General features: G+C 41.7%; 1 protein-coding gene across 1 annotated transcript in view; it reads left to right on the forward strand.

Moving 5' to 3' along the window:
- mapkapk3 (MAPK activated protein kinase 3) overlaps window positions 1–19,979 on the forward strand; it is a 105,131-nt gene that overhangs the window by 45,472 nt on the left and 39,680 nt on the right. Inside the window, exons 3-7 of the mRNA XM_061875244.1 lie at window positions 5,524–5,588; window positions 15,287–15,366; window positions 15,453–15,579; window positions 17,165–17,240; window positions 17,311–17,435. Of these exons, the coding sequence (XP_061731228.1) occupies window positions 5,524–5,588; window positions 15,287–15,366; window positions 15,453–15,579; window positions 17,165–17,240; window positions 17,311–17,435 (473 nt within the window). The remainder of the gene's footprint in view (window positions 1–5,523; window positions 5,589–15,286; window positions 15,367–15,452; window positions 15,580–17,164; window positions 17,241–17,310; window positions 17,436–19,979) is intronic.

Raw genomic sequence — 19,979 nt, forward strand, 5'->3', positions numbered from 1 at the left:
ATCTTTCGACGTCGTATTTATTGACGTAACAGAGTGGCATAGCAACGGTGTGTGTTGCACTGTTTGTAGTGACCCTGTGTGTTATTGCGTTATGAGCTGCTTCCTGTCACATTGGAGGTTAACCGAGGACATTTTAGTTGCGTTCAGCAAAGAAGCACTTTTACTCATCTCTCGGATATGTCTCTTCCGCTTTGAGGCCACAAATAGTACACTTCCTCTTCCATTTAGGGCAGGGGTCGGCAACCAAAATTCTTGAAAGAGCCATATTGGACCAAAAATACAAAAAACAAGTACAGTGGGTCAAAAAAGTATTTAGTCAGCCACCGATTGTGCAAGTTCTCCCACTTAAAATGATGACAGAGGTCTGTAATTTTCATCATAAGACACTTCAACTGTGAGAGACTGAATGTGAAAAAAAAATCCAGGAATTCACATTGTAAGAATTTTAAAGAATTTATTTCACTTCAAACAAGGAAGATCTCTGGCTCTCACAGACCTGTAACTTCTTCTTTAAGAAGCTCTTCTGTCCTCCACTCGTTACCTGTATTAATGGCACTTGTTTGAACTTATCTGTATAAAAGACACCTGTCCACAGCCTCAAACAGTCAGACTCCAAACTCCACTATGGCCCAAGACCAAAGAGCTGTCGAAGGACACCAGGAAAATAATTGTAGACCTGCACCAGACTGGGAAGAGTGAATCTACAATAGGCAAGCAGCTTGGTGTGAAAAAATCAACTGTGGGAGCAAATATCAGAATATGGAAGACATACAAGACCACTGATAATCTCCCTCGATCTAGGGCTCCATGCAAGATCTCATCCCGTGGGGTTATAATGATCACGAGAACGGTGAGCAAAAATCCCAGAACCACACGGGTGGACCTGGTGAATGACCTGCAGAGAGCTGGGACCAAAGTAACAAAGGTTACCATCAGTAACACACTACGCCGACAGGGAATCAAATCCTGCAATGCCAGACGTGTCCCCCTGCTTAAGCTAGTGCATGTCTAGGCCTGTCTGAAGTTTGCCAGAGAGGACATGGATGATACAGCAGCGGATTTGGAGAATGTCGTGTTGTCAAATACTTATTTTACACCATAATTTACAAATAAATTATTTAAAATTCCTACAATGTGAATTCCGGGATTTTTCACATTCTGTCTCTCACAGTTGAAGTGTACCTATGATGAAAATTACAGACCTCTGTCATCATTTTAAGTGTGAGAACTTGCACAATCGGTGGCTGACTAAATACTTTCTTGCCCCACTGTATGTGTGGAGCCGCAAAAAATGAAAAGTCGTTTAAGTCTTATAATGAAAGCAACACATGATCTAAGTGTCTATATTAACCATAATAGCCTACTATCAAAATGAGTATGTGACGCAGGCTGAAGCGATTCGTCGTTGACAAAAAATGTTGGAAGTTAATATTTATCCTACACATTTTTACAACATTAGAAACCATTAGTAAATCAGAGGCTACTCGGAATGGTGATAACTTAAATGGTAAATGGGTTATACTTGTATTGCGCTTTTCTACCTTCAAGTTACTCAAAGCGCTTTGACGCTATTTCCACATTCACACACTGATGGCGGGAGCTGCCATGCGAGGCCCTAACCACGACCCATCAGGAGCAAGGGTGAAGTGTCTTGCTCACGGACACAACGGACGTGACTAGGTTGTTAGAAGGTGGGGTTTGAACCAGGAACCCTCAGGTTGCTGGCACAGCCACTTTCGCCACTTCTGGAAATTACTAGCTTTTAATGACCAAAGGTATAGATGTGTGTGTCCAAGTTAAAGGAAACTGCAGGCTGTCATCTTTTAATACATTTATTACAATCTTTTTCCAGCTAGGTAATGTTTGCTGTAGTCTGGAACAACATGGCACACAAACAACTATCAGCAATGCATCCATGAGTGTGTTTCTTTCGCACTATAAACACTTACAATAAACACCCTTATTGTCCTTTATTTATTTCAAACACAGCTCTGGTATTTATTTCCTACGTTGAAGCGAGTGAATTTCCAATCCGGCTATAATTCGCCACATCGAGCTAAGTGTCGAATGCTAGCAAGCTAATTCCGGAAAAAAGTGTTTTTTCCTTCATTTTCCACCAACAATAATTATCTTTGTTGTCATCAAAGTGAGCAGAACGAGCCGGAAGAGCCAACGCCACACGTTTTTTTTATTCAACTTGTGAGCTATTGCGGCTAATGAGCAGCAAAACAAGGACATTTGTCATTTTCGCACAAGGCCCCGGCGAGCAATTAATCCCTGAAAATCGAGCTTTAGGCCCATAAATGTCCTTCTTTGAATCCCATTCTCGTGGGGAAATATTACATCTAAATCCTTTACATCAGTGGACCCCAACCCAGTTTAATGAAGGCCAGTGCAGTGGTTCTCAAATGGGGGTACTTAAGATTGTTTTAACACATTCTAAACATAGCAACAATTCAAAAATCCTCTATAAATATATTTATTGACTAATACTTCAACAAAATATGAATTTCAGTTCATAAACTGTGAAAAGAAACGCAACAATGCAATATTCAGTGTTGACCGCTAGATATTTTGTGGACATCCATCTTCTTCCGCTTATCCGAGGTCGGGTCACGGGGGCAGCAGCCTAAGCAGGGAAGCCCAGACTTCCCTCTCCCCAGCCACTTCGTCCAGCTCCGCCCGGGGGATCCCGAGGCGTTCCCAGGCCAGCCGGGAGACATAGTCTTCCCAACGTGTCCTGGGTCTTCCCTGTGGCTTCCTACCGGTTGGACGTGCCCTAAAATTAACATTGATTGATTGATAGATCCAATATTACATACAGATAATGTGTCATGAGCCATGCACAACTAAATTCTATACAAAGAGGATAAATGTAAAGGGTATAAATGAGCTCAAATATACCCACAAATGAGGCATAGTGATGCAATATGTACATACAGAAAGCCTAAATAGCATATTAGCATTGATTAGCTTGCAGTCATGCAGTGACCAAATATGCCTGCTTAGAACTCCAACAAGTTTGTAACATCAACAAAGCGCACCTTTGCATTCACGCATAGCCTTTTGGTGGACAAAATGAGACAAAGAAGGAGTGGAAGATTTTACATGTAAACAAACTGTTGCGTTACAGTCCACACTATGGTGAGTTCAAGAACCGTCGACAAAACGGTGTTCACCAAATACTCTCATCAGTGACACATACACACACATATTAGACCATGGGTCCCCAAACTTTTGACTTGAGGGTCGTATAGGGTTAAAAAAAAGTTGGCTGGGGGCCGGGCTGTGTACATATATGTATATATATGTATCTATAAATGTATATATGAATATATATGTGTATATGTATATATATATGTATATATATATATGTATATATATATATATACACACATATATATATATATATATATATATATACACATATTGTATGTGGGGTGGTGTGTTGTATTTGGGGTGGTGTTTTGTTGTTGTAGTTGGGGTGTTTTTTTTATGGCAGGGATGTTGTATTTGGGGTGGTGTGTTGTTGTATTTGGGGTGGTGTGTTGTTGTAGTTGGGGTGATGTGTTGTTGTATTTGGGGTGGTGTTTTGTTGTAGTTGGGGTGGTGTTTTGTTGTAGTTGGGGTGGTGTGTTGTTGTATTTGGGGTGGTGTGTTGTTGTAGTTGGGGTGGTGTTTTTATGGCAGGGATGTTGTATTTGGGGTGGTGTGTTGTAGTTGGGGTGGTGTTTTCTTGTAGCTGGGGTGGTGTGTTGTTGTATTTTGCGTGGTGTGTTTTTGTTGTTGGGGTGGTGTGTTGTTGTATTTGGGGTGGTGTGTTGTTGTGGTTGGGGTGGTGTGTTGTTGTATTTGGGGTGGTGTGTTGTTGTAGTTGGGGTGGTGTGTTGTAGTTGGGGTGGTGTGTTGTTGTATTTGGGGTGGTGTGTTGTTGTAGTTGGGGTGGTGTGTTGTTGTATTTGGCGTGGTGTGTTGTTGTAGTTGGGGTGGTGTGTTGTTGTATTTGGGGTGGTGTGTTGTAGTTGGGGTGGTGTGTTGTAGTTGGAGTGGTGTGTTGATGTAGTTGGGGTGTTGTAGTTGGGGTGGTGTGTTGTATTTAGGGTAGTGTGTTGTTGTAGTTGGGGTGGTGTGTTGTTGTATTTGGGGTGGTGTTTTCTTGTAGTTGGGGTGGTTTGTTGTATTTGGGGTGGTGTTTTGTTGGGGTGGTGTTTTGTTGTAGTTGGGGTGGTGTGTTGTTGTATGTGGGGTGGTGTGTTGTTGTATTTGGGGTGGTGTGTTGTTGTATTTGGGGTGGTGTTCTGTTGTAGTTGGGGTGGTGTGTTGTTGTATTTGGCGTGGTGTGTTGTTGTAGTTGGGGTGGTGTTTTGTTGTAGTTGGGGTGGTGTGTTGTTGTATTTGGCGTGGTGTGTTGTTGTAGTTGGGGTGGTGTGTTGTTGTATTTGGGGTGGTGTTTTGTTGTAGTTGGGGTGGTGTGTTGTTGTATTTGGCGTGGTGTGTTGTTGTAGTTGGGGTGGTGTTTTGTTATAGTTGGGGTGGTGTGTTGTTGTAGTTGGGGTGGTGTGTTGTGGTGGTGTGTTGTTGTAGTTGGGGTGGTGTGTTGTAGTTGGGGTGGTGTTTTGTTGTAGTTGGGGTGGTGTGTTGTTGTATTTGGCGTGGTGTGTTGTTGTAGTTGGAGTGGTGTGTTGTTGTATGTGGGGTGGTGTGTTGTTGTATTTGGCGTGGTGTGTTGTTGTAGTTGGGGTGGTGTTTTGTTGTAGTTGGGGTGGTGTGTTGTTGTATTTGGCGTGGTGTGTTGTTGTAGTTGGGGTGGTGTGTTGTTGTAGTTGGGGTGGTGTGTTGTTGTATTTGGGGTGGTGTGTTGTTGTGGTTGGGGTGGTGTGTTGTTGTAGTTGGGGTGGTGTGTTGTAGTTGGGGTGGTGTGATGTAGTTGGGGTGGTGTGTTGTTGTATTTGGGGTGGTGTGTTGTTGTAGTTGGGGTGGTGTCTTGTTGTATTTGGGGTGGTGTGTTGTTGTAGTTGTGTGTGTGTATATATATATATATATATATATGTATTTATGTATGTATGTATGTATGTATGTATATATGTATATGTATAGTTTGTACAATTAAAACAACAATCATTAAGAGCCTACTTAAAATAGTAAAACAATTGATTAATATCTCTTACCCACAGCAGGCTGGAAGAATAAAGCAGCAAAATAAAATACATTCATGACGATGTTCACAAGTTTGATTCTCAAATAGCCATGTTTTTAGCATTTATATTGCCTTAATGTGTCAACATAACTTACATGAGAAGGGATCTTGTTCATAAAACGGGACTGCTCTTGCTGAGAAGGCCGACTGGTTGAAGGCACTTTTCCTGAAGGGAACTATCAGGTTGTTTGAGGAGGCGGATCTCGTTTGTCCCCAGCTCAGATGTACACAATCAGAAAATGGTTTCGTGTTGCTATTTTACATTTGTCCCGTTGTCTGCCACTTACCAAATTGGTGTCTTCATTGCTTCATGTTTGTGTGCACAGTATGGAGGGTGGAGAGCTGTTCAGCAGGATCCAGGCCAGAGGCGACCAAGCTTTCACAGAGAAAGGTGAGAATGGATCAATTGTGGCATTTTTTGGGGGGGGATCCAGGATACAGAGTACAGATTTTTACAGCCATCATATTTCAGAAATCATTTATATTACAATACATTTAATCAGTGGTGTGCTGTCAGGGCTTTCTCTGCTGGCCTAACATAACCAAAAAATCATGATCATAATTAAAGATACAAGTATTGTTTTTATTTACTTTCCCTAAATATCTAAAAATATCCATGTTCTTTTCATGTCATAGTTTGCTCCCCAGAAATTATAGTTCAGGTAGCCTCAGATTCTTTTGTAATTCATTCCATGACAATGGAATGACATATTTTTGAAGGCTTTTTCCCTCCCAAGGATTGTTTTGGCTCTCAGAAGCAACATGCCAAAGATGTCCTTTGTGATTGCACAGTGTATACTACAAAAAGTCAATGATCAGAAACAACAATAAATTAAAGCTGCAAGCAGCGTTGGTCGGGTCCGCCTTTGGCTGCTGCCCCCGAGACCCTCGGCCGGATAAGCGTTAGAAGACGCCTTGGAGCCACTATTTTGAGAATCTAATGCATTGTGAAAGTAATGCAGTTTTTTTATTGAAGTGAAAATATCAAACTTCTTGTTGATTTTTGCTAAAGTATGTTAATTATTAAAATGTAGGCCTAAGTGAGACCTTCATAGTGTTTTTGTTTCATGTCTCTCTGACATTCCCACTGGAAGTTACAAGCAGTTTTGTCTGTGTTTTCTTCCTAGGAGCAGTTTGTCCGTGTTGTATTCCTAGGGAGGCGGTAAAGCGCAATTTTGAGTTTTGAGGTTAGGTTTTTTCATCAGCTCGCAGTTTTTGCCAGACCTGATGTGTGTGTCAAGTTTGGTGAGTTTAGAAGCATTTAAAGGGGTTCAAATAACAGCTCAAAGAGGCAAAAATGACATTTTTTAGGAGACTTTGCACAGGGGTTCTTTGAAGGCGCTTAAAATCAAAACCTCAGAACTTATCAAAACTCTGTTCTATACTTTTAATCAGAAGGGTTCAATCTCTCTCCTGTGCGAGTTTGAAGCAAAACAACAAACGCACTCAGAGGAGATAATGTTTGAAGAAAGGTGACCGTTTTTTACAAAACTTTTGTTTTGAAGGGGGGATTGCAAACTTCCTGTTGATTTTTGTTGGGGGTTGTCAATCTATGAAATGTAGGTCTAAGCGAGACCTACATAGAGGTTTTTGTTTCATGTCTCTCCGACATTCTTACCGGAAGTTACACGCAGTTTTGTCTGTGTTTTCTTCCTAGAAGCAGTTTATTCAGTGTTTTATTCAAAAATAGCGCTAGAGCGCAATTTTGAGTTTTGGGATTTGTTTTTTTCATTAGATCGCAATATTCGCCAGTCCTTATGTGTGCGCCAAGTTTGGTGACTTTTGAAGTATTTTAAAGGGGTCAAATTACAGTGCAGAGGCAAAAATTGCATTTTTTGCGCAAATTTTATTTTGAAGGGGTTTTTGACAACTTCCTGTAGATTTTTGCTGAAAGAAGTGAGTGTATGAAAATTGGGTTTAAGTCAGACCTACATAGGAGTTTTTGTTTCATGTCGCTATGACATTCCTAACAGAATTTACATGCAGTTTTGTCTGTAATTTTTTCCTAGGGGGCGCTAGAGCGCAATTTTCATTTTGGGGGATTGGTTGCTTAATATGTTGGGAAGGTTTGTTATACCGACGTGTGTGTCAAATTTGGAGAGTTTTGAAGCATGTTAAGGGGCTCAAATTATAGTGCGTAGGTGCGGAATAATAATAAAACACAGCAGTTTCAATAGGGTCCTACAAAAATTAGGGGTATTTTATTTGAACTATGCTAAATTATCTGCCAATAGAATAAGAACATTTGGCTTGTCAAGACTTTCCGAAACGATTAAAATTAGCTAACATCAATGAACCTAAAAATTCCTTAAAAGAAGTATATTCTCACTAATAACAACTATACTACTAAAGGAGTATGTATGTTCTATTGCAGGGGTCGGGAACCTTTTAGTGTATTACTGTGAGAACCATATCATATGTTTTAACACTGAATACAACTAAATGCATGCATTTTTTAAGTAAAACCTACATGTTTAGAGTATAATTTTTATTCTGGAGCTAACCAATAATACATAAAATACTTCTTTGGCAACACTAAATGGTCCCTAGTGTGTGGATGTGAGTGTGAATGTTGTCCGTCTATCTGTGACTTGTCCAGGGTGTACACCGCCTTCTGCCCAAATGCAGCTGAGATAGGCTCCAGCAAACCCAAAAGGGACAAGCGGTAGAGAATAGATGGATGGACTTCTTACCATTGATGTGACTTATTGAACAGGTGCGGTTGAAAAACGGATGGATGGATTAAAATGCATAAGAATGTTTTATATGTTCAACGTTATTTTTAACACCGATTACTGGTGTTAAAATACCCCTACAAAGGCTGTCCTTTGTCACCGATTCTGTTCATAACTTTTATGGACAGAATTTCTAGGCGCAGTCAAGGCGTTGAGGGGTTCCGGTTTGGTGACCGCAGGATTAGGTCTCTGCTTTTTGCAGATGATGTGGTCCTGATGGCTTCATCTGACCGGGATCTTCAGCTCTCACTGGATCGGTTCGCAGCCGAGTGTGAAGCGACCGGAATGAGAATTAGCACCTCCAAGTCCGAGTCCATGGTTCTCGCCCGGAAAAGGGTGGAATGCCATCTCCGGGTTGGGGAGGAGACCCTGCCCCAAGTGGAGGAGTTCAAATACCTAGGAGTCTTGTTCACGAGTGAGGGAAGAGTGGATCGTGAGATCGACAGGCGGATCGGTGCGGCGTCTTCAGTAATGCGGACGTTGTAGCGATCCGTTGTGGTGAAGAAGGAGCTGAGCCGGAAGGCAAAGCTCTCAATTTACCGGTCGATCTACGTTCCCATCCTCACCTATGGTCATGAGCTTTGGGTCATGACCGAAAGGATAAGATCACGGGTACAAGCGGCCGAAATGAGAGGAGCCAGATGAGGTGGTTCGGGCATCTGGTCAGGATGCCACCCGAACGCCTCCCTAGGGAGGTGTTTAGGGCACGTCCAACCGGTAGGAGGCCACGGGGAAGACCCAGGACACGTTGGGAAGACTATGTCTCCCGGCTGGCCTGGGAACGCCTCGGGATCCCCCGGGAAGAGCTAGACGAAGTGGCTGGGGAGAGGGAAGTCTGGGTTTCCCTGCTTAGGCTGTTGCCCCCGCGACCCGACTTCTGATAAGCGGAAGATGATGGATGGATGGATGGATACTGGCGGAATTATTCATTACTAATCGTGTTAAGTAATGTCAGCTCAGATGTATTTGGGAGCCAGATGCAGTCATCAAAAGAGCCACATCTGGCTCTAGAGCCATAGGTTCCCTACCCCTGATCTATTGTTTCATTGAAAATATAACAGCAAAGTCCATTTGGCCGTCATCTGTTTTAATTACGAGACACAATTATGTCAAAGTCATTCATTTTTTTCATGCTTTAAATAAGAAATAATTACTTTAAAAAAGTAGTTTTATATGTCACAGCTTTGCAACACTTGATATTCTAGTTTCAAGCATGTTTTACTCAATATAGGTCATCAAATCTCAGCAACAAGCTGTAATATCTTACTGAGATCATTTAGGACCAAAACACTTAAAACAAGTAAAACACTCTAACATAAAATCTGCTTAGTGAGAAGAATGATCTTATCAGACAGAAAATAAGCAAATATCACCCTTATTTGAGATATTTCATCTTACTTAGATGTCAGTTTTTGCAGTGTAGCGACTGGAATCTCTACACATAAACAGGTAGTCAACAGCCTAAGAAGTGGTTGATAAGCCGTATTTTTCGGACTATAAGTCGCGACTTATGTGTGTAATTATTAACATATTACCGTAAAATATCAAATAATATTATTTAGCTCATTCACGTAAGAGACTAGACGTATAGGATTTCATGGGATTTAGCGATTAGGAATGACAGATTGTTTGGTAAACGTATAGCACAGGGGTCACCAACGTGGTGCCCGTAAGGACCAGATGAGTCGCCCGCTGGCCTGTTCTAAAAATAGCTCAAATAGCAGCACTTACCAGTGAGCTGCCTCTATTTTTTTTATTTTTTTTTTATTTACTAGAAAGCTGGTCTCCCTTTGCTCAACATTTTTAATTCTAAGAGAGACAAAACTCAAATAGAATCTGAAAATCCAAGAAAATATTTTAAAGACTTGGTCTTCACTTGTTTAAATACATTTTTTTTTTGGTTTTTACTTTGCTTCTTGTAACTTTCAGAAAGACAATTTTATAGAAAAAATACACCCTTAAAAAATGATTTTAGGATTTTTAAACACATATACCTTTTAATCTTTTAAATTCCTTCCTCTTCTTCCCTGACAATTTAAATCAATGTTCAAGTAAATTTAATTTTTTATTGTAAATAACAATAAATACATTTTAATTTAATTCTTCATTTTAGTTTCTGTTTTTTCGACAAAGAATATTTGTGAAATATTTCTTCAAACTTATTATGATTAAAATTCAAAATAAATATTCTGGCAAATCTAGAAAATCTGTAGAATCAAATTAAATCTTATTTCAAAGTCTTTTGAATTTATTTTAAAAATGTTTGTTCTGGAAAATGGAGAAGAAATAATGATTTCTCTTTGTTAGAAATATAGCGTGGTCCTATTTGTTATATATTCTAACAAAGTGCAGATTGGATTTTAACCTATTTAAAACATGTCATCAAAATTCTAAAATTACTAATGATGTTCCATACATTCTTTTTTCAATTTTTTCAAAAAGATTCGAATTAGCTAGTTTTTCTCTTCATTTTTTTCGGTTGAATTTTGAATTTTAAAGAGTCGAAATTGAAGATAAACTATGTTTCAAAATTTAATTTTAGTTTTTTTCGTGTTTTCTCCTCTTTTAAACCGTTCAATTAAGTGTTTTTTCATCATTTATTCTCTACAAAAAAAACCTTCCGTAAAAGTAAAAAAAATGTACGGCGGAATGACAAACAGACATACCCATTTTTTTATATATATATAGATTTATTTATTAAAGGTAAATTGAGCAAATTGGCTATTTCTGGCAATTTATTTAAGTGTGTATCAAACTGGTAGCCCTTCGCATTAATCAGTACCCAAGAAGTAGCTCTTGGTTTCAAAAAGGTTGGTGACCCCTGGTATAGCATGTTCTATATGTTCTAGTTATTTGAATGACTCTTACCATAATATGTTAGGTTAACTTACCAGTTGGTTATTTATGCTTCATATAACATACACTTATTCGGCCTCTGGTTCACTATTCTTTATTTATTTTAAATTGCCTTTCAAATGTCTATTCTGGGTGTTGGATTTTATCAAATAAATTTCCCCCCAAAATGCGACTTATACTCCAGTGCGACTTATATATGGTTTTTTCCTTCTTTATTATGCATTATCGGCAGATGCGACTTATACTCCGGAGCGATTTATACTCCGAAAAATACGATAAAAACCACCCATCGAGAAAATCTGTGGACGGACAAAGATGGACTGTTTTAGCCAAAGTTTTAGCACTTTGTGATTTGGTGTTAAATGAAAAGTGCATTTTAAATAAAGTTATTGGAGGTTTCCTTTGCATATAAAGTGTCACAGTGAGTTTGCGACGAACCCCAAGATGCAGAGAAGGCGGCAGGCATTGTGCAAGAAAACATAATTTAATGTCCAAAAGTAAAAATAAAGAAAAGATACAAACCAGGAACTAGGAACAGCCAAACTGGAAAACGGGTAACAGGATCCAGCAAACAGGAACTAGAAACAAAAAGCAGTCCACGGCATACAGGAACAGCGACAAGTAACAGGTAGGATGACATTGACAGGTAGTGGTGACATCGACACGACACGACAATAATCCAGCCCGGACTGGAGGAGAAAACAGGCTGAGATAGTGACTGGCTGATTGACACCAGGTGTGGCCAGGTGCCAATCAGCCACAGCTGAGGGGACACAGCACTCAGGGAGACAAACAGGAAACAGAAAAAAAATAAGAGTGCTGACAGGAACTAAAGCCAGGATATACTACACACACACAGAGGAAAAACTAAAACACAACCAAACTGTCAGGGGCAAGCCTGACATAAAGTGCAGTGGTGGACAAGGTTCCCAAAACCAGTAATAAAACACAGTGATAAACAGTTTCAATTGTTTCAAATAAGTGTCAGGTGCATTTATAAAAAGCCATCCATCCATCTTTTTCCGCTTATCCGAGGTCGGGTCGCGGGGGCAGCAGCCTAAGCAGGGAAGCCCAGACCTGCCTCTCCCCAGCATTCCCAGGCCATCCGGGAGACATAGTCTTCCTAACGTGTCCTGGGTCTTCCCCGTGGCCTCCTACCGGTCGGTCGTGCCTGATACACCTCCCTGGTAAGGCGTTCGGGTGGCATCCTGACCAGATGCCCGAACCACCTCATCTGGCTCTTCTCGATGTGAAGGAGCAGCAGCTTTACTTTGAGTTCCTCCCGGATGGCAGAGCTTCTCACCCTATCTCTAAGGGAGAGCCCCGCCACACGGCGGAGGAAACTCATTTCGGCCGCTTGTACCCGTGATCTTATCCTTTCGGTCATAACCCAAAGCTCATGACCATAGGTGAGGATGGGAACGTAGATCGACCGGTAAATTGAGAGCTTTGCCTTCCGGCTCAACTCCTTCTTCACCACAACGGATCGATACAGTGTCTGCATTACTGAAGACGCCGCACCGATCCGCCTGTCGTTCTCACGATCCACTCTCCCCTCACTCGTGAACAAGACTCCGAAGTACTTGAACTCGTCCACTTGGGGCAGGCACTCCACCGTTTTCCGAACGAGAACCATGGACTCGGACTTGGAGGTGTTGATTCTCATCCCGGACGCTTCACACTCGGCTGCGAACCGATCCAGTGAGATCTGAAGATCCTGGCCAGATGAAGCCATCAGGACCACATCATCTGCAAAAAGCAGAGACCTAATCCCCCTCAACGCCTTGACTGCGCCTAGAAATTCTGTCCATAAAAGTTATGAACAGCAGACTGCAGAAGCTCAAGAGTTGCTTGCTACAACAGGAGATGAACAAAAGAATGGCCGCGTCTTCTGCATAAAAATGACACATTTTCACAGAGATTATTTACATAGATGGAAAACAACATCAGACTGAACCCTGAACATTTATAAAAAGCAAGTGTCCATAATCTAGCAAAGACATGAAACTAGTCAGGATCAAGCGTTTCTTACCTGTAAGGAAAAAAAATGTATGTGACATTTAAAAGACAAATGTGGAGGTTTCCTTCTTGTGGATTCTCCTGACCACTATAGATCATCACGGGAGCCTGGTAGTCTGGTTTCAACATAGTTTTATTGGGTTTAACCGCGCCAGGACAGCACTCTGCTCTGCAACCTTTCAGTCCTTTTCTGCGGTGTCCTACGCTCCGTCTCTCCCCCTCTCTCGTGGCTTGATCTCGGCCACGTGTGGAGCGTCTGACTCCAACTCCCAACTCCACGCTTGTGTCGCGGCCCCGGCTGCTGCTGATTAGCATGGCAGGTGATTGGATGATCGGTCCCAGCTGGGTAATCCAATCATCTGCCAGCTGTGCTTCGAGGCCGGTCCTTATACACTCCATTCCTCCACAAGTTATCATCAATAACAACCCCAAGCTTCTTTATGTCGTGACCATTTCCAGTTCAAACCTATGAGGAGATTATATTTTTGGAACAATTAATGACAGTCATTTGCCATTCTCTGCATTCAGGGCGAGTCTCAGCTGGGTCAGCTGGGACTGAACAACATCAAAGAAACAAGAAAGTTTGATCATATTACGCCTATACCGATGTCAGTTTTTGATACAGTGGTATAGCTCGGTTGGTAGAGTGTCCGTGCCAGCAACTTGAGGGTTGCAGGTTCGATTCCCGCTTCCGCCATCCTAGTCACTGCCGTTGTGTCCTTGGGCAAGACACTTTACCCACCTGCTCCCAGTGCCACCCACACTGGTTTAAATGGAACTTAGATATCGGGTTTCACTATGTAAAGCGCTTTGAGTCACTAGAGAAAAGCGCTATATAAATATAATTCACTTCACTATACTGGCTCACCTGCACTGGCTTCCTGTGCACTTAAGATGTGACTTTAAGGTTTTACTACTTACTTATAAAATACCACACCGATTGTACCATATGTCCCGTCAAGAAATTTGCGTTCAAAGGACTCCGGCTTATTAGTGATTCCCAGAGCCCAAAAAAAGTCTGCGGGCTATAGTGTGACGACTGCGTGGCATCGTGATGCGGGTTCGTTCTCTCTTGGATGCAGTCGGGCTCGGACACAGCGTGAAGTTACGAAACAATGATTTATTTTAAAATATAAATCCGACTAAAAAAATAAAAACTTGCACAAGGCACAAAAGGCAAACCAAAAGAGCTAGCATGGGAGCTAGAAAAACAACTAGGGCTTGGCATGGAAGCTAGCAAGTACAGAACTGGTAACCAGAATCGGGAATCAAAGTCGTCACTGTTGTGCGAACACAAACTAGGAAGCAAGGCTGAATGAACGGAAAAGGCAGGCTTAAATAAGGACTGCAAATAGAAAACAGGTGCGCGTCAAAAGCAAGGGGCAGGTGAAACTAATGCGTAACTATGGTGACAGAATAAACAAGGAAGTACAACCAGGAACCGAGAAGAGTCCAAAACAAACAGAAAACACAAAAAGACTCAAAAACCCAAATCAAAATATGATCCGGGCAGCGGATCATTACATATAGTGCTGATCCGCCTCCGCTTGGGATGGTTTCCTGCTGGCTCCGCTGTGAACGGGACTCTCGCTGCTGTGTTGGATCCGCTTTGGACTGGACTCTCGCGACTGTGTTGGATCCATTGTGGATTGAACTTTCACAGTATCATGTTAGACCCGCTCGACATCCATTGCTTTCCTCCTCTCCAAGGTTCTCATAGTCATCATTGTCACCGACGTCCCACTGGGTGTGAGTTTTCCTTGCCCTTATGTGGGCCTACCGAGGATGTGGTAGTGGTTTGTGCAGCCCTTTGAGACACTAGTGATTTAGGGCTATATAAGTAAACATTGATTGATTGAGAGCGTTTTCTATTGGGGCTCCACTACTCTGGATCAGTTAGAGATGCTACCTCAGTAGAATCATTTAAGTCCCATCTTAAAACTCATTTGTATACTCTAGCCTTTAAAACAGACCCCGTTTTTAGACCAGTTGATCTGCCGTTTCTCTTCCGCTCTGCCCCCCTTTTCCCGTGTGGAAGAGGGGGCACAGGTCCGGGAGCCATGGATGAAGTGCTGGCTGTCCAGAGTCGGGACCCAGGGGTGGACCGCTCGCCTGTGCATCGGTTGGGGACATCCTGCTGAATCCACTATGGACTGGACTCTCACTACTATGTTAGATCCACTATGGACTGGACTTTTACAATATTATGTTAGACCCACTCGACGTCCATTGTCCAATAAATATATTTATAAAGGATTTTTGAATTGTTGCTATTTTTAGAATATTTAAAAAAAAATCTCACGTACCCCTTGGCATACCTTGAAGTACCCCCATTTGAGGACCACTGCTCTAAAATAACCAATTTGATGAAATACCATAATACAGTTTTGTTATCTTTCTCCCTTTTTTTTTGTGCTCATTTTTGTTTTCATGGCTTCTGGTTTGAGACTTTGTATTCTCCCCCCCTTTTTCATCCCAGAGGCGTCAGAGATTATGAGAGACATCGGCTCAGCCATCGAGTTTCTGCACAATATCAACATTGCCCACAGAGACATCAAGGTGAGATCAATGTTACTACCAATTGGGTTTTCCAAAAAAAAAGAAAATAATCATTTTTGTCCCGCCCCCATCCTGTCTTCCGACAGCCCGAAAACCTGCTGTACACCTCCAAGCACAAAAACGCCATCCTCAAACTAACAGACTTTGGCTTCGCAAAGGAGACCTCCCAACACAACCCTCTGCAGACCCCTTGCTACACACCTTATTACGTGGGTGAGTTCTGTTTTACGTCGCGTGGCATACCGCATTCTTTAAGTGTTTGTGTTATCCATTTCTAGTTGAAATGATGAATTGGGAAATTATGTTAGATGTAAATATAAACGGAATACAATGGTTTGCAAATCCTTTTCAACCCATATTCAGTTGAATATGCTACAAAGACAACATATCTGATGTTCAAACTGATAAACATTTTTGCAAATAATCGTTAACTTTAGAATTTGATGCCAGCAACACGTGACAAATAAGCTGGGAAAGGTGGCAATAAATACTGATAAAGTTGAGGAATGCTCATCAAACACTTATTTGGAACATCCCACAGGTGTGCAGGCTAATTGGGAACAGGTGGGTGCCATGATTGGGTATAAAAACAGCTTTCACAAGAAAGGATGGGGCGAGGTACACCCCTTTGTCCACAACTGCGTGAGCAAATAGTCAAACAGTTCAAGAACAACGTTTCTCAAAGTGCAATTGCAAGAAATTTAGGGATTTCAACATCTACGGTCCATATTATCATCAAAAGGTTCAGAGAATCCGGAGAAATCACTCCACGTAAGCGACATGGCCGGAAACCAACATTAAATGACCGTGACCTTCGATCCCTCAGACGGCACTGTATCAAAAACCGACATCAATCTTTAAAGGATATCACCACATGGGCTCAGGAACACTTCAGAAAACCACTGTCACTAAATACAGTCGGTCGCTAATTTGTAAGTGCAAGTTAAAGCTCTACTATGCAAAGCGAAAGCCATTTATCAACAACACCCAGAAACGCAGCCAGTTTCTCTGCGCCCCGAGATCATCTAAGATGGACTGATGCAAAGTGGAAAAGAATTCTGGGTTCTGACGAGTCCACATTTCAAATTGTTTTTGGAAATATTCGACATCGTGTCATCCGGACCAAAGGGGAAGCGAACCATCCGGACTGTTATCGACGCGAAGTTGAAAATCCAGCATCTGTGATGGTATGGGGGTGCATTAGTGCCCAAGGCATGGGTAACTTACACATCTGTGAAGGCACCATTAATGCTGAAAGGTACATACAGGTTTTGGAACAACATATGCTGCCATCTAAGCGCCCCTGCTTATTTCAGCAAGACAATGCCAAGCCACATTCAGCACGTGTTATAACTGTGGTTTCGTAAAAAAAAGAGTGCGGGTACTTTTCTGGCCCGCCTGCAGTCCAGACCTGTCTCCCGTCGAAAATGTGTGGCACATTATGAAGCGTAAAATACGACAGCGGAGACCCCGGACTGAAGCTCTACATAAAACAAGAATGGGAAAGAATTCCACTTTCAAAGCTTCAACAATTAGTTTCCTCAGTTCCCAAACGTTTATTGAGTGTTGTTAAAAGAAAAGGTGATGTAACACAGTGGTGAACATGCCCTTTCCCAACTACTTTGGCATGTTTTGCAGCCATGAAATTCTAAGTTAATTATTATTTGCAAAAACAAAAAAACTTTTCAAATCATTGTATTCTGTTTTTATGTACATTTAACACAATTTCCCAACTCATATGGAAACGAGGTTTGTATTTTTAATGACATATTTTGTTTTTTCCGTGGTCCTGAATCAGCACCAGAGGTTTTGGGTCCGGAGAAATACGACAAGTCATGTGACATGTGGTCTCTGGGCGTCATCATGTACATCCTGTGAGTACAGCCTGGTGTTGGTTTGCCGAGTGGACATGACAAGTGTCTGATAGCGTTCTCTCACTTACAGGTTGTGCGGGTTCCCCCCGTTTTACTCCAACACGGGTCAGGCTATTTCACCAGGAATGAAGAGGAGAATCAGGATGGGCCAGTATGAGTTCCCCAAACCAGAGTGGGCTGACGTGTCTCAGGAAGGTGGGAGCCCCGCCCTAAAACAAGCGTTCAGCACAGTCTCACACACATATATCATATTTTCCGGACTATAAGGCGCACTTAAAATCCTTTCATTTTCCCAAAACTCAACAGTGCGCCTTATAACCCGGTGCGCTTAATGTAGGGAATCATTTTAGTTGTGCTTTCCGACCTCGAAGCTATTTTATTTGGTACATGGTACAGCAGTCACACATAAGAGATACGTGTGGACGGCAATATGATGGTAGTCACACATAAGAGATATGTGTGGACTGCATTAAAGGCCTACTGAAACCCACTACTACCGACCACGCAGTCTGATAGTTTATATATCAATGATGAAATATTAACATTGCAACACATGCCAATACGGCCTTTTTAGTTTACTAAATTGCAATTTTAAATTTCCCGCGAGGTGTCGTGTTGAAAACGTCGCGGTATGATGAAGCGTGCGTTTGACGTCTCGGGTTGTAGCGGACATTATTCTCCAGCCCGATTCAAGCTATAAGTAGTCTGCTTTAATAGCATAATTACACAGTATTCTGGACTCCTGTGTTGCTGAATCTTTTGCAATTTGTTCAATTAATAATGGAGACGTCAAAGAAGAAAGATGTAGGTGGGAAGCGGTGTATTGCGGCCGCCTTTAGCCACACAAACACAGCCGGTGTTTCCTTGTTAAAGATTCCCGAAGGTAAAGCTTTTCTATGGAACAGAGCGGTCAAGCGAACATGTCAACTGGCAGGTTTCGGTCGGAAAATTGTGGTAATAAGTTGGCTCTTACCGTAGTTATGAGCGGAGCCAGCGTCCTCCTGCAGCTGCTGCGGCGACTATTACCTCCTCCCACGGAGACACTGGCGGTCACTACACCCGTGGCCACACCCCTCCGACTTTCAGGCACTTTATAATCTCACTAAAACACTAGCAACACAATAGGCAGATAAGGGATTTTCCAAAATTATCCTAGTAAATGTGTCCAATAACATATGAATCGCTCCCACTGCATTCGCCTTTTTTTTTTCTTCTAGTCTCTCACTATCAATATCTTCGTCCACTAATCTTTCATCCTCGCTCAAATTAATGGGGAAATTGTCGCTTTCTCGGTCCGAATCGCTCTATCTGCTGGTGGCCATGATTGTAAACAATGTTCAGATGTGAGGAGCTCCACAACCCGTGACGTCACGCGCTCATCGTCTGCTACTTCCGGTACAGGCAAGGCTTTTTTATTAGCGACCAAAAGTTGCTAACTTTATCGTCGATGTTCTCTACTAAATCCTTTCAGCAAAAATATGGCAATATCGCGAAATGATCAAGTATGACACATAGAATGGACCTGATATCCCCGTTCAAAAATCGCTCAAAAATCCATCAACATTTTTTCGTAGGACTTTGGTAAGCTATAAAGCCGCACCGCTTGATGGATTGTACTGTGCTTCAACATAGGAATATTATGGTGTGTGTATAAGGCAGGGGTCGGCAACTTAAAATGTTGAAAGAGCCATTTTAGTCCAAAAATACAAAAACAAATCTGTCTGGAGCCGCAAAAAATTAAAAGCCATATTACATACAGATAGTGTGTCATGAGATAAACATTGAATTAAGAGGACTAAAACAAAACTAAATGACCTTAAATATACCAACAAATGAGGCAATATGATGCAATATGTACATATAGCTAGTCTAAATAGCATGTTAGCATTGATTAGCTTGCAGTGACCAAATATGTCTGTTTAGCACTCCACACAAGTCAATAACATCAACAAAACTCACCTTTGTGCATTCACGCACACCGTTAAAAGTTTGGTGGACAAAATGTGACAGAAAAAGAAGTGGCATAAAACACGTCTTAGAATGTCGGAGAAAGTTATACATGTAAACAAACTAGGGTGAGTTCAAGGACCGCCAAAATGAGTAGGACAGAACGGTGCTCACCAAATACTCGAATCAGTGAAGCATGTTTAATGTAAATAGTGTGCTTTATAACAATTGGGGAGGTTTGTGTCATGTTTGTCCTCCTACAGAAACCATACTAAAGCAAAAAATATACTTTTTTGTATTTTTTTCCCCCTTATATTTTTCCATTTTTCATGCATTTTTGAAAAAAGCTCCAGAGAGCCACTAGGGCGGCGCTAAAGAGCCGCGGGCTGCCTATACCCAGTATAAGGTAAGACATATTATCTGGTGTTTCGTTTCACAATATAATGCAAAAGCAACTTTTCTTACCTTCTGGTCCCTGCTATTCTGTATTTGGGATCTGAAAATTGCGTGAGTCCGCCTTTTGTAGTCCGTGACGACACCATAGTTTATAAGCTTCTTCTTTTTCTTTATCTTCCTGGTATGGGACATTCATCCTCCGCTGTTGCCATTTCTAACATAAAGTAGTGTAAAGTTCTTAATTATATCTGTCAGTAAACTCACCATGAAAGCGCTAAAACATACCGGTGTAGTGAGTTTACATTATTCACCCAAGGAACTTTAGTTATTAGAGTTCCGATCGGACGGTTTCTCACGGGACACATTTCCGGTGTTGTTATTGCACTCGTGAGCCAC

The sequence above is a fragment of the Nerophis ophidion genome, linkage group LG16, assembly GCF_033978795.1.
Source record: "Nerophis ophidion isolate RoL-2023_Sa linkage group LG16, RoL_Noph_v1.0, whole genome shotgun sequence".
Taxonomy (NCBI): domain Eukaryota; kingdom Metazoa; phylum Chordata; class Actinopteri; order Syngnathiformes; family Syngnathidae; genus Nerophis; species Nerophis ophidion.